This window comes from Peromyscus eremicus, chromosome 4 (genome assembly GCF_949786415.1).
Source record: "Peromyscus eremicus chromosome 4, PerEre_H2_v1, whole genome shotgun sequence".
Lineage (NCBI taxonomy): Eukaryota > Metazoa > Chordata > Mammalia > Rodentia > Cricetidae > Peromyscus > Peromyscus eremicus.
Window position 1 is genome coordinate 17235302 of NC_081419.1, and position 17386 is coordinate 17252687.

General features: G+C 36.8%; 1 protein-coding gene across 3 annotated transcripts in view; it reads right to left on the minus strand.

Annotated features, from left to right (window-relative positions):
• Window positions 1-17386, minus strand: part of LOC131909085 (low-density lipoprotein receptor-related protein 1B-like) — a 45565-nt gene that overhangs the window by 22564 nt on the left and 5615 nt on the right. For 2 of the 3 annotated variants that reach the window (XM_059260383.1, XM_059260385.1), the window contains exons 2-4: window positions 12592-12732; window positions 7976-8101; window positions 1961-2077 (exon numbers count right to left, since the gene is read on the minus strand). In XM_059260383.1, coding sequence (XP_059116366.1) covers window positions 1961-2077; window positions 7976-8101; window positions 12592-12732 — 384 coding nt within the window. The remainder of the gene's footprint in view (window positions 1-1960; window positions 2078-7975; window positions 8102-12591; window positions 12733-17386) is intronic. The other variant, XM_059260384.1, reaches the window with a different exon arrangement.

Here is a 17386-nt window from a genome sequence, read left to right on the forward strand (position 1 = left end):
GGTATGTACCTGACAATCTGCATTGTTTTTGCACACTTAGGACCAAGTTTATTCATCATCTAAATTGTCGCAGTGTGCTTTTATTATTATATGTCTTATGCCAACTTGTAAGAGCAGATTTTTTTTTTTTTTATGGAAGAAAAGGTTTATTTTGGTTTACAGTTGCAAAGCAGATACAGTCCATAAAGGCACTCAAGGCATGGCAACGGGAATTAAAAATGACAACAGAAGGAAGCCCCTGAGAGATCTTTATATGTTCAGAAATTCTATGGGCCAGTTATTACTTACACGCCAATTTGAAAACAAAACTTTTTAAATTTAAATGTAAACATATTTAAATGAAGGCAATAAACTTGAGATTCATAATTTTATAGCAAATTTACTGTCTTGATCGTGAATGAACTTTAGTCTATTGCACTGTTAAAGCAGAAATCCTACATATTATGATAGCTCTTCATATCTCTCCCTGATTTTACCATTCAGAGAGTGAGATTGGCATGTCAACAGTCACTATTATGGGGATAGAAATAGCTCCAAAGAAGCAAATACAGAGCTTCTTACAGCATGGAATGTCAAAATAGTAGCACATCATTGTTTAAAGTCTATAATAGGGATTGTGCCCTTAATCAAGGTATCCATGGGAGTATGACTTTACCCGGTGCTTCTTTGTACCTCATGCCTGGGACCCAAATCAATGCTAAACTAGAATGTCAGTTTTAATTTAAAACACACCTGGATTCAAGAGCTAGCCCAGTATGTATTGGCCTCATGTTCTCAAGTATGTGGCCAAAGGGTCTGCCACAGTTCTTCTAGGTGTGAAGTAAAGAAAGAATTGGACATCTACAGGTTGGCATGAAGATTCATTAAGAAACTATGCATTTTGAGCTGGCTTTTTGGAGCCCACTACCTATGGTTGGACATCTTGCACAGCCTTGATGGAGGGGGAGGGACTTGGACCTGTCTCTACTAAATGTACCAGACACTGTGGACTCCCCACTGGAGATCTTGTCTTGTTGGAGGAGGGAATGGGGGATGGGCTGCGGGGGAAGTCAGGAGGGGCTGGAGGAGGGAAGAGAAGGGGATCTGTGATTGGTATGTAAAATGAATAAAAAATTCCTTAAACTAAAAAGAGAAGGTATGCATCTACTAGTACTTACAGTCTCTGTGCTCCTCCACCTCCAGGACGGTAATTCACACAGATCCACGAGTACAAAACAAAGTAATTACATTTGCAACTTTGTCAACAACAAATCCTTTCTCAAAAACAAACCTTTTTAAAAACTGGAAATCTAGTGATATGTGACTGAGAGGGATACCATCAATAAAATTTTTTTGGCAGTCAGACTTCTATGATTCTACAGAAATTCACAATTGATATTTACTACTTAATCTCAGTCTAGATTTTTTTTTTGTTTGTTTTTTTGTTTTGTTTTTTGAGACAGGGTTTCTCTGTGTAGCTTTGCGCCTTTCCTGGAGACCAGGCAGGCCTCGAACTCACAGAGATCCGCCTGCCTCTGCCTCCCGAGTGCTGGGACTAAAGGCATGCGCCACCACCACCCGGCCTCAGTCTAGATTATTTATTTCTCCCAGAATGTGTCCTATACATATTAACAAGAAACATAGCCTTGTAGTTTACTCCAAATGTCAATCAAAACACAATTTTGTTTTGTTAAGTTTATTCATAATAGCTCCAAGATTAACAGTGAACAAAAGAGCGTCGACCTAGCCTTCTAATAGCTACCTATCTTTGATGTCTGATTCTATTTATTTCAGCAGAGGATATTGTAACTACTTCATGAATAAGATCTATTCAGGAGCACTCACTGAAAGACATGTTCAAAAACTGCAATGAAAGTAACATATTTGTCTCCTCACATAGAGCTAGCGTGTAAGGGAAACGTCACACCAGTCCACTGTATCCAGCACGATGTCTGCTGAAGCCCAACCATTCTCAACTTACCACAGGATGCCACTTCATCTGTCTGGTCACCACAATCATCCTCTCTGTCACACAACCAGGCTCTGGGAATGCAGCGCCCATTTCCACAAGAAAACTGGTCAGCCTGGCAGGTTCTGGCTGTAAAGATCAATTTATATAAGAAAGAATCAATTACCAGCCTCCTTTTCAATAATTCTAACATGCTAAATAAACTCAGTGAAGGCTTTAGTCAATTTTATATAATTGTGTCTTTTTTTTAAGATACGGATAAAGAAGCATATGCCAAGGTGTGGGCTTTGGTTTATTTGATGAAGAAGCCTGGGATGTGAAGGAGATAAATAATTTCCCCTTGTAATTGTCCATATTGCTTCAGTGGTTACAGCCAAGTGTTTTCCCTGTGTGTTTTAGGAGGAATTTAACAAGGGCTCTTGTTTTCCTTTTCTTTCTCCCTACCATTTTCCTTTCCTTATTGTCTTTAGCTTTCTTCCCTTTTTTCTCCTTGGAGTCTTTTTACCTTTCCCTCCCTGCTTCCCTCTCTCCCAATTGTATTCCATTCTCTCATGTTTTTAAATGAAAACATCATTAGATGATTTATCTCCATTTAATTCCAATTTAGCTATGATCATAATATATTAAATTCATGCAAACCATTGTTCTTTAACTTTATGTTCTTGTTATTACAGTCTCTCCTATCAGGCACTCCCTTGAGTCTAGTAAAGCTTTCTTAATGGGTTGGTCTGATTAGAGAGAAAATAAATAGAATAAATTGCTCAGACTAATTCAAATGGTGGGTGACATACCATTGTGACGGCAGGGGCACCTGCATGTGCCTCTCATTATAGCAGTGAAGTTGCAGGAACTGCTGTAGTCATTGACTCAAGAATTTTCTACATAATTATTGAAAGATATTAAGACTAGAACATGCTTAAATTCACTATCCCTTCTAATCATGGGTGAAAGTATTTTCTTTTTCGTCCAGGGAAATTTAACTGATTTCTGATGAGAAAGATATTTTGTTCCATAAGTCTCTAAGTTCAGGCTTCTGGACATAACCAAACTGACAGAATTAGCACTTCAAATCAAGGGACTCACTGAAAGACAACACAATGTTTTCTTTTTCAGTCCTCCTCTGCATCAGGTGTAATTAGCTTGCAGGTGATGTTAGATGAATGGCCCCAAAGGACTCGAATTTTATGGTAAGTAGTGCCCTAAAGAGGAACTTATCAGTGCCTTTTGCAGAATGATTTTTCTAGTAGTTGAATCAGAGATTCCCCCTCATAGTGTAAGTGTTCCTGCTCATCATTTTTACTATATAGCAGAATGAAACACAAAAAGCATGAGCAGTGTATGAGGAGACCGTTCAAACCAAATAGTCATGAACATCCCCTTTGTTTCATCTGAATCAAAGCATTCCATTTAGACAACACATCCTTGTAAACTGCAGTATTGGGAGGAGGAAGCTGGAAGATGGTGAGTTCAAGGCTAGCCTCGGTTACATTAAAAAAAACCCAAGGCCTGGGCATGTACCTTAGTGGTACAGCATTTGGACACCATGTGCAAGCCTTTGGGTCTTATTTTTAGCACTATAAGAGAGGGGGAAAGCCCTTTTTAGTTTATCTTGTAAAAAGTCTGATTTTAACACATTGGTTATTTTAATGTAATTATACCTGCTTATGTGGATTTAATCAAAATTGTTGGAAGATGTGAGAAGAGCATTCTCCAATGCAATTAGAGTTCACTGCTGGGGGTAAATGTTGGCTTAAGACTGACTAGGTATAACTATAGTATTATTATTATTACTTACAGGAAAGTGAATTTCAAATCTAAGCACCATTCACCTTGGCCTCTGAAATTATCTTAGAATTAGATAAAATGAATCTGGGTTTTTGAGGGTTAACAGCTGCTCTATGTGGCTGTGTTTGCTCCTTTGTGAACATGCATATGCTATTACTCTTCTGGGTGCCTGCTCTAACTGGCTCCTAGTATTTACACCACCCCTGCTCCAGCCCTATAAGCTGCCAGTTGGCACTTTGCTCCTATGGAAATATTTCTAACACAAAGAGGTCTACCAAATATATGCTTGTCTCTGTTGTACAGCTACATCCATTTATTTCTCTATACTTGGTACAGAAATTTGCTTTCTATTATTTAAAAACTGTATTATAGACTCATCTTATGGACCATTTGTCTCTCCCACATGTTGACCTTCCCCTCACAGACTTAATTCCTTATTTCTTTTTACCTACAGGAATATTTCAAAAACTACACATGAATTTTTAAGTGATATTTAGAATTACTTTTCAGGTTATATTTCTTATAAATGATAATGTTTATATTTTCAATTTTTTTGTAGGAGATATTTTGAAAGTCATTCCTTTTGACACTTGAGTATGAGCTCACTCATTTTAACTATGGATGTAAAATATACAAATCTATCGAGTATCCTACTCATTTTAAATTGAGTTGTTTAGGAGCCTTTTTTTATTCCTAGCTCTCAGGTGAAGAGCTTTTTCCCCAGGTTTTCCTATGCACAGGTATTAACTAGAGTGGGAAAATAGATATTGCAGAGTTAAACATGCATACATTTTGGATCTTATTGAGTTTAACAAATTCCTTTCAGTACTGGCTGGTTTTGTGTGTCAACATGATATAAGCTAGAGACATTAGAGAGGAAGAAACCTTAGTTGAGGAAATGCCTCCATGAGATCCAGCTCTAAGGCATTTTTAAAATTAGTGATCAATGGGGAGGGCCTAGCCCATTGTGCATAGTGCCATCCCTAGGATGGTGGTCAAGGTTCTATAAGAAAGCAGGCTGAGCAAGCCGTGTGGAACAAATCAGTAAGCAGCACTCCTCTATGGCCTCTGCATCAAGTCCTCCCTTCATTCCATTCCTGCTCAAGATCTAGTTCTGGCCTGCTCCAATGATAGACTATGATCTGGAAGTGTAAGCCAAGAAACCCTTTCCTCCTCAACTTGCTTTTTGTTTATGGTGTTTCATCGCAGCAATAGAAACCCTAACTAATACACTTTATAATATAAAAAGTTAACTTATGCAACCAATAAGAACATATGGCAGTTCCTTCTCCTCATAATGTTGCCAAAACTTGTTTTTAATCAGATTATTTATTTTCTTTTGTAAATGGATCTTATTATTACTTGGGGACTTTGATATTTTCAAGGGTTTAACATTGCCTCCTTCAGGAATTCTTCCCAATACTTTGCTCTTCTACTGAGCCCTGATTTTCCATTGCTGTGAGGAAACACCATGATCAAAAACCACATGAGAAGGAAGGAGTTTATTTCATCTTACAGCTCTCAGATCATGCTCCATCACTGAGAAAAAGAAGAAGAAGAGGAAGTACTCAGGGAAGAAACCTGGAAGAAGTAACTGAAGCAGAGGCCATGCATAATGAGGAACAATGCTTACATTGCTTTCCATGTCTCATTTAGCTTAATTTCTTATAATACCCAGCATATGCCTAGGGGTGGCATCACCCACAGTGAACTGGGCCATGACATATCAGTCATCTCCCAAGAGCTTGCAAAACAGGATTGCCCACGGGCCAATCTAGTGCAGGCATTTTGCCAATTGAAGTTCTTGCTTCCAACATGATATATGTCCAGTCAACATAAAACTAGGCAGCATAAGCACAATATGGCTCAACTTTGGGCTTTGTATCCTGCATGACAATGGCTGCCTGACATTTATTTTTGTGTCCACTTGTTCTTTGTGTACAAATGAAAGTACTATGTACTTTTGATCATTCAATCAATGTCACCACAAATACCTACTGGTTGGTGTGGAAAAATCCTAAAGCAACAAAACAGAAAATCAGTTTCTGGTGGGAGAAGATTCCCATTTGTATATAGGCAGCCCTGTGTATAAAGATGAGGAAGAAGACATCATGATAAAATATCCCTGTTTTGAGTCTTTTCACCTAGGATACATCTCCACATATGCACTTAGATTTCAGGTCCCAGAAAGTGCTTAGAGGAATGTGCTACTTTGTCTAGGTGTGTTACACCATGTGACTTGTTTATTTCTCTGGGTAAAACAAAATGCAAGCACATCATAGCTAATCCACACCTTTCAAACTTTGTAATGATAAAGGACACATTTATATTTTCTCCTTATTCTTTTGATTTGCATTTCAGGGTATCCTGCAGTGACACCAGCTGCCATGAGTATACTAACACGAGTGTATTGAACCTAGTAGTGAGGGGCACAACTCGAAGTGGCATTCAATATGTTGGGTTTTATTTCTGAGTGTACTATAGGGATCCAGAACCACAGAAATCACACTAATCAGGACTGATTGCTTTGTTTGCTCTTACACAGATGTATTTCCATTTTACTACTACTACTAGCTAACCAAATGCAAATGCTCGTTTATAAGTCATGTGGAAACAAGCAAAATTTGTAATTAGTATAAACAGGGCAGGTATGATACTATAAAATGAGTGTCTTTCTATTTTAAGGCAAAAATCTTCTGTGTTTACATTCAGGATGTAATGAAGCACAATCTTTAAATTAAACCTTAATCTTAAAAGATTAGTATGTGCATTGGCGTGCAGAAATTCTTCATTGTAAATTAGAGTCATATTCAGGGTAACCTTCTCAAAGTCAAGTAGGCTGCACATAAAATTCAAGATAATCTGATGTGCAGTGAAGTTTATTCCAAAAAGTAAAGGCCTTTCAGACAGAATTCATAAAGGTTTAGGCAAGCTCTGTTTGCTACATTTCATCTACAAAATGAAAGATCTTCAAAGTGGGCCCCCATGGTCTTGTGATGTCTTTTTGTTTTAGAAAGTCTTGTAAGATCACACACACACACACACACACACACACACACACAAACACACACACAGGATTTAAGAAATCCATTTCCTCCAAAGAGTAGAGGTTTTAATCAAGGCCCAAGAGAATTACTCATCCACAGATGGCGAGCAAGTGCTTCACCATGAAAAAGTCTGTTCATAGGATGTCTCACATCATGACATCATGGTAGAAAATGGTTTTGCTTTTGCTTTTATAATTACTGTTTTATACATAGCAAGAAGCTCTTTGGAAACAATTTGTAGCCAATTCGGTGTCTAACTGAGCTAAAAGAAATGTATTCAAAAAGTAAGGCACAGAGGGACAAGCCTCTGCACGGGAAAGTCAATACCAAAAACAAGGGTAGGAACAAATCTCTCAGTCCATGAGTCTACATTGTTACAATAGTTTGTATTTATTTAGTAAGGTGTATAATGGCTAAAGGAGAAAGAGGGTTTGTGTGGCTGGTAGGGTGTAGCATTGCAGCATTCTTCAACAATTAGTTTTCACCAATTATAGCAACTTGTATCACCACACACTAGCTTTTCTTCATCATTTACCATGCACCAGGCTGCTGCTAGCCAGTGTCCTTTTTCAACATTTACGTAGTAATCATGACCTTTCTGGCACTCTTTTGTGAGCTGTACCACCAGCTGTATATTTCTATTCAATGAGAGGCTGGCTAGGGAATCAATGATTTATTACAAAGTCATGGATTATATGGAAATATAAATATGCCTAGTCGTATTGGGACTTAATTCAGGAGAAAAAAAATTCTGCCTCCCATAAATAATGTTCCATGAACAGAAAACTATTCACAAAGGTATTCTGTAGTAGAAGAAATAAAAATTTTAAGTATTTTCTCAGGATAAAATAAATAGTTTTCCTTGTGAGGTGGCCAGGATCCCAGGATGCTAATAAAAAGCTTCCGTTGCCTAGGAAGGTTTAGCATAGACAAGTCTTGAAGGAGATTCTGATCAACAGGGCAGCCCACATGGAGAGATGGAGTGCCAGATTAATTTGGAAAGCAGAGTCATGTTCAAGGATTAGTAAAACACCATTTGTAATCTGGCCTTTGTGGCACTAAGCACTGAATTCCCTGACCGTGGCAGTAATCAGACTGGCAATGCTAACAGAGTTCAGCTAGTTTATCAGCCTGACCTGTGTGTTACAGACGCGGATGTGGAAGTGATTTATCATGTGTCTGTGCAGACCTTTACCTGCGCAGGTTTGGTTGGACTCGTCTTCATTGCTCCCACAATCATTTGCTCCATCACAAATCCATCTCTTGGGGATACAACGATTATTCTGGCATTTAAACTGATCATCAGGGCAGCTATGATTGACTGTAAGAGGGAGGGAAGCAAGTTCAGTTCAAGTCATGTGTATTTTAATTATGGTTACAAAACTATTTCAGTAACTGTAATGTTATGTTCTAATAAATACCTCAGCATCTGTCACTAATTGTCTCAAATTTTGTAGGAAATATTAATATTTTAGACTTTGTTAAAATATAATCTTTATAGAAGAGATAAATATATTAAATAAGAAACAAAAGGGGATATATCCATTCTCCATCTTCTACTCAAACCAACTCTATCTCTGAGTTTGTTTTCTCATCACTTAACCAGAACCTGGTCACTCAACTCCAGAATCTTATGTATTTGAAATCAATCTCAAGGTTGAATGTTAAACAGGGAAATTAAATCTCAAAATAATTACTCACACTTATTAAGATACTGTTTTCATATATATATATATATATATACACATATATAATATATATATCACATTCAGTCACATATTTTTAAAATACTAAATAATCTTAAGTGTGTTTTAATTTGGCCACCCAGTTTGGGGATCTGAAAAGAAATGACAGAAATAAAAATGGATCACTTGTTACATAAAATTGATACTAAAAATGAGATTCTATATAATTTTAATAACAAAGTATTATCATATGCCTTCCCAATGTAAATGAATAAACATGCAACTAAAAACAATATTGAAAATGAGAGAAACTACCATAAAGAAAGTGGTATACCACTGAGCCATAACCCTCCAATATCTAATCATAATGGGGAGGCTCTTTATCTTAACCTTCTAAATGTATTTTTCGGGTTGCTAATGTGTGCTCTTCCATATTTGTCTCAGTTTCAATGATATTTTATTCTTTTATTGAATACAAGAGCTGTATATTTTCTAAGATAAAAATACATTTTGTATTAGTTTTATTTATAAAGAGAAAGTTAATATTTTCTCAATTTGCTTCATATCAAATGGATGTACTTACAATATGTACCCACAAAACACACGTTCTTTAAGTATTTGTGATAATAGAGTGATTTCCATACTTTATGGAAGGTTTTCACTTGAACAAAGTAAAATTTATTTTAAAAAATAGAAAGCCTACACATGTAGTTGGGTGGTCAAGGAGATGAGGAGGATCTGGGAAGAGGAGAGAGAGGCAAAGAGTATGATTAAAAGAAATTGAATGAATTTAATTAAAAACACATTTTTTTTTAAAAGAGAAAAGATATTCTTTAGGATTTGTGCATGATCAAAATGTTCTATGCATTTCAGGGACTTTAATAAGTATAGATGCCCATGAAAAATAAAAGTTATACACAAATAAGAGGTCAACATTTTAAAGGAGCAAGATTCTTTATTGCACTTTGTAGTGAAGCTTCTCAAGGACACTAGCTAGGAAGAATCAGGAGGATTGTAAGTGTTAGTCCTACATAGTCCATTGAGTGAGTTCAAGACTCTGGTCCATTTCCATTAATGAAGGAAATGCAAAGTCAACCACAATTTTTTTAATTAGTGGTGAGCTACTGAAATATAGGCAGTAAAAAAGTAAAAGAAATTCTAGGTAGGAGGTTATGGGATTAAAATCTAGAAAAATCCTTTACAATAGATTGTGTTTGCATTGTATTATTGACCCCAAAACAGCAGAAATAAAATTTTATTCAGAATGACTACAATGCTCAAAAAGGGTTCCCTACAAGCAGGTGGCCAGAGACACTTCCTGTACACTTCCTGTTTTATACAGTCATACATTCTTTCAGGCCCAAGATCTATTTTTGGAGTTGAGGCTCCAGACATACTATAGCCAATCATATCTTCCAAGGAGGATATTAATTTTTTATTAGATGAATCAGATGAAGAGACATATGGTTGCAGTATAGATTAAGAACTACTGTAATATAGGACTTATAGAAGACGGATGCTCAACTCTAACAGGCTGTACTGAAGTTTATTGGTGGTTACAAATAATTCCAAAAGAAGGTAGTGGGAAACTATATTAAATTTCATAGACTGCTCTCAGTTCAGTACACATACAGACAAGAAAAGCAAGAAACATCTTTCTGAAGGGCAACCTAGTATTCAACTCAATAAGAACAAAGGTAAGTAGACAGATGATGGACTACAAGTTATACAGTCAGTGTATAACTTGAGGCACCTCACATGTCAGCTAACAGGTCCTGCAACTTTTTCAATAAGAAGGACTTGATCCTATAAGAACTATTCAGGGAGCAATGTGGAAAGTGGGCTTACTTAATGGAAGAACAATGGGGGGTTACAGAGGAATGCTTGTTGAGTTAATTTAAGATGGAAGTTTAATTCAATCAGGTTAAGGAGAAGAGGGCATGTTTAAATTTAGTTAGGAGACTTCAGAGAAACACCCTTATTTATAGACTTAAATATGGATAGTAAGTGAAATGTAGGAAGTCAAGCAAAGCCTATAGATTCTGTGATGGAACAGAAAATACTATTACTCCAGAATACTGACTGAAAATTTCATAACTACTATTAATGTTACAAATACAATGCTACTATGCCTATAAAAGAGCTGAGTTTCATTTAATTAACAAAAAGAATAGGGATGCAGATAAAAGCATGAAACTGCTAACATGACTGAAATATACAGATGAGGTATTTGTGTTCTGAGCAGGTACATGGTTCCCATGACTAACAGGAGCCAAATGTAGCATCAATTATTGCTACATGTGACCCTGTGATTCAAGAGGAGTGGGGCAGTTAAATAAGATACTACTTCACATGCTATGTGTGCACAATATTAAGAAACATAGGATTCCTCCTCAGCGGAAATGCTCTTATCACTCCAAAATTGTTGACAAGTGTATCAATTTAGTGTTGAACATTTAGAGTCCATGCAGATATTTGTACAAATGAAAATGAACTGAAAGCCCATGATTGGAATTCCAAAGAAATCAGCAATGTGTCCATGAATTAATTATAGTTTATATACATATGGAACTGCTAACATGACTTAAATATACAGATGAAGTATATATAAATATATGAAGCAGCAGTTAGAAAACTTTTAGATACATATTCTTGAGGCCTTTTTATCCTAATCATAATGATTACATCATATGATTGAGTAGACCAATCTTGTGTATTCTTTAAAAACTATTTCAAATTCTTATGTTTTAATTTCAAATAAATGATAAAAAAGTGTTAACTCTGAATTATTTCAGTCACTTTAGCCTGCAAAAATGTGGCTATATGGCCGGGCGGTGGTGGCGCACGCCTTTAATCCCAGCACTCGGGAGGCAGAGCCAGGCGGATCTCTGTGAGTTTGAGGCCAGCCTGGGCTACCAAGTGAGCTCCAGGAAAGGCGCAAAGCTACACAGAAACCCTGTCTCAAAAAACCAAAAAAAAAAAAAAAATGTGGCTATAGAGAAAAAATTTTCTCAAAAACAATGTACTGAAGTCAAATTTGATAATTAAAGGTTCAACACAAGCTTCTCTTTCTAAACATAACCTGTTTTACTTCTTTAAATCCATTTAGCTCATCAAATATAATCTCAGAATATTACTTCACATGCTTTCCTTTTTTTTAAAAAAAAAAAAAAAGATTTATTTACTATTATGTATACAGTGTTCTGCCTGCATGTATGCCTTCATACCAGGAGAGGGCACCAGATCTCATTATAGATGGTTGTGAGCCACCATGTGGTCACTGGGAATTGAATTTAGGACCTCTGGAAGAGCAGTCAATGTTCTTAACCTCTGAGCCATCTCTCCAGTCCCAATGAAATGGTGTATTTTTGTTCCTGGTTTTTCAAGACAGGGTTTCTCTGTGTAACTTTTAGAACTTATCCTGGAACACGCTCTGTAGACCAGGCTGGCCTCGAACTCACAGAGATCCGCCTGCCTCTGCCTCTCCAGTGCTGGGATTAAAGGTGTGCACCACCACCTGACCGGCTTCACATGCTTTTCAAAAGTTTATTTTATCCATACATGTGAGAAATGTCACTACTTTCACCAGAAACATGAACAGTTCCTCTTCCAGCAAACAACAAAAGTTGAGTGGAAGCCATAGGTAGGGATATAGAACCTTTTGTTCCTGTTTGAGTTACTCATATGTATTTTCAGCCATGGTTTGAGCCAGTGAAGCTAGAATGCATTCCAAATCCATGCCAATCTCCTTGAATTTCCATCAAGGCTCTGTTGCCATAGAGGAATGGACTGGAAAGTGACCTTCTATGCCCAAAAGTCCATCTCAAAGGGAGCTAAGCTCCCATGTCTTCACAAGCGAAGATCCCAACTTGTCCATCAGAACAACATCAGACTGGTTTGTCAGTGTTCTAACAGATAGGAAAGGATGGGCACAGAGGAGAAGAGCAGACCTTGACATCTTACAAAGGATGTAATCCATAGCTTAATTCTAAGCCATGGGCCACTGGGGAAGAAAGTTAAGTCAATTTACATGAAAGCTATTTTCAGATATGTCATAGGCTGCTTTCAGTAATCCACACATTCACTCAGGAAAATATAGTTTCAGATTATTTGAGGGAGAACATACAGCAAGTGACAGAGTCCTCATCACTCCCGTCTAGGCAGTCATCGTCCCCATCACATTTCCACCGAGCTTGGATACAGTGTTTGTTTTTGCAGCGAAATTCTTCAGGTTTACATATATGAAGCACTGTTTCTTCAGGATTAACTAGAGATAAAAATAAAAATACAAGATGTATGTATGCACAGTATTAGCTGCATAAGTTAATTGAGCTATCAGTGGCTGGGGGTTTCAGTTGCCTTAGAACCCCACAGAAATGAGGTTGTGCCGAGCGGTGGTGGAGCACGCCTTTAATCCCAGCACTTGGGAGGCAGAGCCAGGCGGATCTCTGTGAGTTCGAGGCCAGCCTGGACTACCAAGAGAGTTCCAGGAAAGGCACAAAGGAAAGACACAAAGCTACACAGAGAAACTCTGTCTCGAAAAACCAAAAAAAAAAAAAAAAAAAAAAATTGTACAGTGCTTGTCTTTCTTCCTCTAGTTTATTTCATATTCATCTAAGTAGTAAGGTTTCAATCTTATTAAAAGGTGAATAATAGTCATTATACACTTATGCACAGAAACACACATTTTCTGATCTCAGTGCATGGTTCTGAGGGAGAGAGAATGAGGGAGGGATCGGTGAAAGGGGCACACTTGAATAAATGTAAGATGAATTATCTACATGTCTCAGATACAACATTAAGAACATAATAATGTTGTAGTATCTCATGCTGGGAATTGACAATCAGTTGCAGGTGGTCTTATCATAGGTAGTCATAAAAAGGTCACAAAGAGAAATGTCTGGTTTGTTCATTTGTTTGCTGACAGAAATCAGTCCACAAGTATATCAGAGTAGCATATTGCATACATTAAGTGTGTACAATAAAAATGGAACCTACAAATTTAAAAAATACATCTGAAGATAAACCACAACCATAGAAAATTTATAAAGTCATTTTCCTGACGTTAAATAAAGGTTATTATGCTCTAATAACACAAAATAATTTAAATAAGATAGCTGTTCTAATGACAAAATTCTTATTTCTCTACAAAAAATACTTAAATAGTATTGTACTGATGGCCATTTGGGGAATGAAACATTTAGTTTTGCTGACAGTAATTATTCTGTTAAAAAATCTTAAAATCACTAAAGAAAACGACACAGTTTTGCTTTCTGTTGTGCATGTAGCTTCTTCATTGCTCATCTGGTTGTCTGTATGGGAGCCTTCACTACATTAAATCACTTTAGGCTAAACAAGTCAACAAAGAGTTAATCACAGTAAAAAGACACAGAAACAAGACAAGGTGGGCAGCTCTACTTCCTTTGCTAAACTGCATTATACTAACCAGAAGTGTCTGTTGCATATGTGGGCTCTGAACATTTGAATTTCCGTTGTTACTAAACTGAAAGCATTCCTATTCTTCTGTTTTCTTTGTATACATGAGATAGAAACACAACAGGAAGGGATCGAAGGCAAGGAAGAGCTGCAGTATATGGTTAGTGTCTTGCGGTCTGAAATTGGGCTTAATTAACTCAAGCTGGCTTCTAGCTGGGGAAATCTTTAATTTCTGTTCTATTGGCTTTAAACTTAATTTCTCATAAGTCCTGTGGGCTGCTGAACTGATAGGAAACTTATACACACCTCACTCACAAGTGATATCAAGAGAACATAGGTGGAACTTCCACAGCCCTGAACAGGGCCATGCCTTGGTCTCTCTTGTTTCTCCCTTGCAGCAAAGAATTGAGAGGGGGACATGACTTTTGAACCATGCCTGCAGGAAACCACTTTGGAGTGGCACAGTAAGGCACAAACCTTGGAGGTCTGTAGCAATAGAAACAAAAGCTACCACAATGGGTCCATTTCAAGCCAAACAGAATTGCTCTAGTGAATGAAATATTCAACCTGAACAAAAGTATCCCTGTGCTCTCTGTCTCTCTCAGTTATGCTAACTGTGGGCACATGGACAGATGAGAGCATGTATTTCCTAGTCTGTCTCAGGGACAAAACAACAAAGAAGCAATTTCTCCCTGATGCCATTTCTCTATGGTCTTTTCAAAGTAAGGTGCTGTGTGGGGCGAGCAGGTGGGGGTATGAAATCCAAATAGAAAAAAAACAAAACAAAAACACAATGCATCAATCTAACCACCTGATAGAATTTTATCCCTTTATATTTCCTATTTCAGATACTGATCTTTTAAAGTATTACTAATATTAAATATGTATATCACTATAGAGGGAGAGACAGAGAGATAGAGAATGATATACATACAATATGCGTGTGTTATTTATACACACACACACACACACACACACACACACACACACAAATACTCATGGTTTTGACTTTTGAAATTTGTTCTGCATTTTTCTAAGCCCTGGACTATTTCTCAATGGTATCCCTGTATATCATATATTTGCTTTTGTTCTGGTTTTGTTATCTGAGGATGTTTGTGTAGTAAAGATAGAAATGGTGTATGTTTGGCTATAGAGCATTTATTTATTTATTTATTTATTTATTTATTTATTTAGTGAGTTAGTGAGTTAGTGAGTTAGTGAGTTAGTGAGTTAGTGAGTTAGTGAGTTAGTTAGTTTATTCACTATTGTTTTTTAATCAACAGTATTCTTAAAATGAAATGTTAGGAAGAATTTCAGCCAACATCTTTTAGGATATGACCTTTCAAGAGCTCATCATTTAGCACCCAGAATCACTGTATTTGCAGATTCTACTTAAATTCCCCTACACATGGCCCCAGCTTGACTTGAGGTGAAGTAAAAAAAAAAAAAAAAAAAAAAAAAAAAAAACCATAAGCAGGGAGGCTATGCTATCTGCTGTGTCCTTTGTGTTTGATGCATGACTCATGTATCTTCTATTAGAATCCAGGAATCTCTTTCAGGCAATAATGTTATATGGTAACCAAAATGAAATCCCAGAATCTTTGCTACTCTTTGCATAATGATAATGGGTGTTTTTAGATATTGAATTTCTATTTTTTTATTTTCATTTTTGACATGCCAGGTTGGTCCAGGACTATCATGTCTGTGCCTCCTAAGTATTGGGATATACACTGGGGAGCACACCTGTCTGACCTTTATGTGAGATCTGAACTCTGATCCTTACAATTGGTACCAAGTGCTTTACACTGAGCCTTTCCCCTAACCTCTTAGCTACTGAGCTTTGATTTGCAATGTCTCCATGGCCTATGGTTTCATTAGTCCATTTTATGACTAATCCAAAATTTTCAGATGTGACCAGTAATTATATCATAAAGGAACCACAATGTTCAATGTGAACTACCACATTTATACAGGATCCATGTCAATGGAAGAAAAGTTACTATTCTACAACCAATGCTCATTATCAAGGAAACTCAGATCCATGTGATAATATGGACAAGATAGAAGCTTGGAGTATGTGATTTGTTTGCCAGAACTAACTAAGCAATGTGGAATCAGGGGACAGGATCATTTACAACAGTGTCCAAGTTTATTGTCTCTAGATGTAGCCACTTTTGAGAGAACAATGAGACGAAGCAAATATACTGAGCATAACATAAAAGACGAAAAATATCTCATTCAATAGGCTCATGTAGCATTCTTTCTATGGCTGGCTAAAATCTCTATGAAGGATTTTTAAACGTGAATTTCCACTTAAGATTCATAAATGTAAGAACAGTGTCATATGTACAAAAGAACAATGCTTAAAAGAATCCAGGCTTAGAGTTAATGCATAAAATAATTTGTTGCCTGACTTTTTGGAATTTAATGAGATTGCTGTTACTACACTAAGAGACTGTCTCCAGGGGCTGTAGAAATCCTTCAGAAAGGCAGCTTCACTTTAACTGGATCAGCAGCTGATTCTCTTCTCTTACTGTTCATGAGCATGAGTATGCATAGTCAAATTTCAGCAAACAATATAGATGTGTACCAAGAGAGAAAAATGAACATTTACTTAAAGCTCCATGTATATCATTTTGATCCAGTGATTAATGTGGATATGGAGAGTACTTGGTTTGTCTGAGCACAGCAATGAATTGATTCCTGGACGTTAGCAAGTGCTAGAATTCTATACTTTGCTGAAGAGCTATGTTTTAAACCATGAATTGGAGAACATTCACAAAATGTATAATTCTGTCATCAGGACAACATGGTCTGAGCAATAAGAAACTGACAAAATAATAAATAATCATTTATTTTAATCACGTTCAGAAATGGCACAGCATGAATTATGACTTGCCTGGTGTAAAATGTCATTTTTCATGCTTCTTGTGAAAATTGATGTTAGAGAAAAAAATCAGAAAGCCCATGTCTGACTCCCCAGAACAGAAGAACATCAAGGATTTATTCTGGAGTTGTTTTCTTAAAACTAGAAAGATGATTGCCAGAAATAATATCCAGAACCCCGTGAAATAAAATAAGCAGCTCTCTAAGCTATATTATTTTATTTTAATTTAGTTTTGTATCTTTCCATATATTTTTTATTCATTTTAATGTCTCTCTCTCTCTCTCTCTCTCTCTCTCTCTCTCTCTCTCTCTCTCTCTCTGTGTGTGTGTGTGTGTGTGTGTGTGTGTGTGTGTGTGTGTGTGTATACTAGCATCTGCCAAAAAGTCCAGAAGAAGGTATCAGATACCCTAGAGCTAGAGTTGCAGACAGTCATAAGCTCTGGAAGAGCAGCAAGCATTCTTTGTTGAAGAACTCTTCCTCAAACTCTTTATCTTGTATTTTGATCTCAGCTAAACAAAAAAACAACAACAAAAAAATGTACCACACATCCTTAACCCAGGGATGTGGACCAAAAGGAAAACTGGAAACTGTAGCTGAT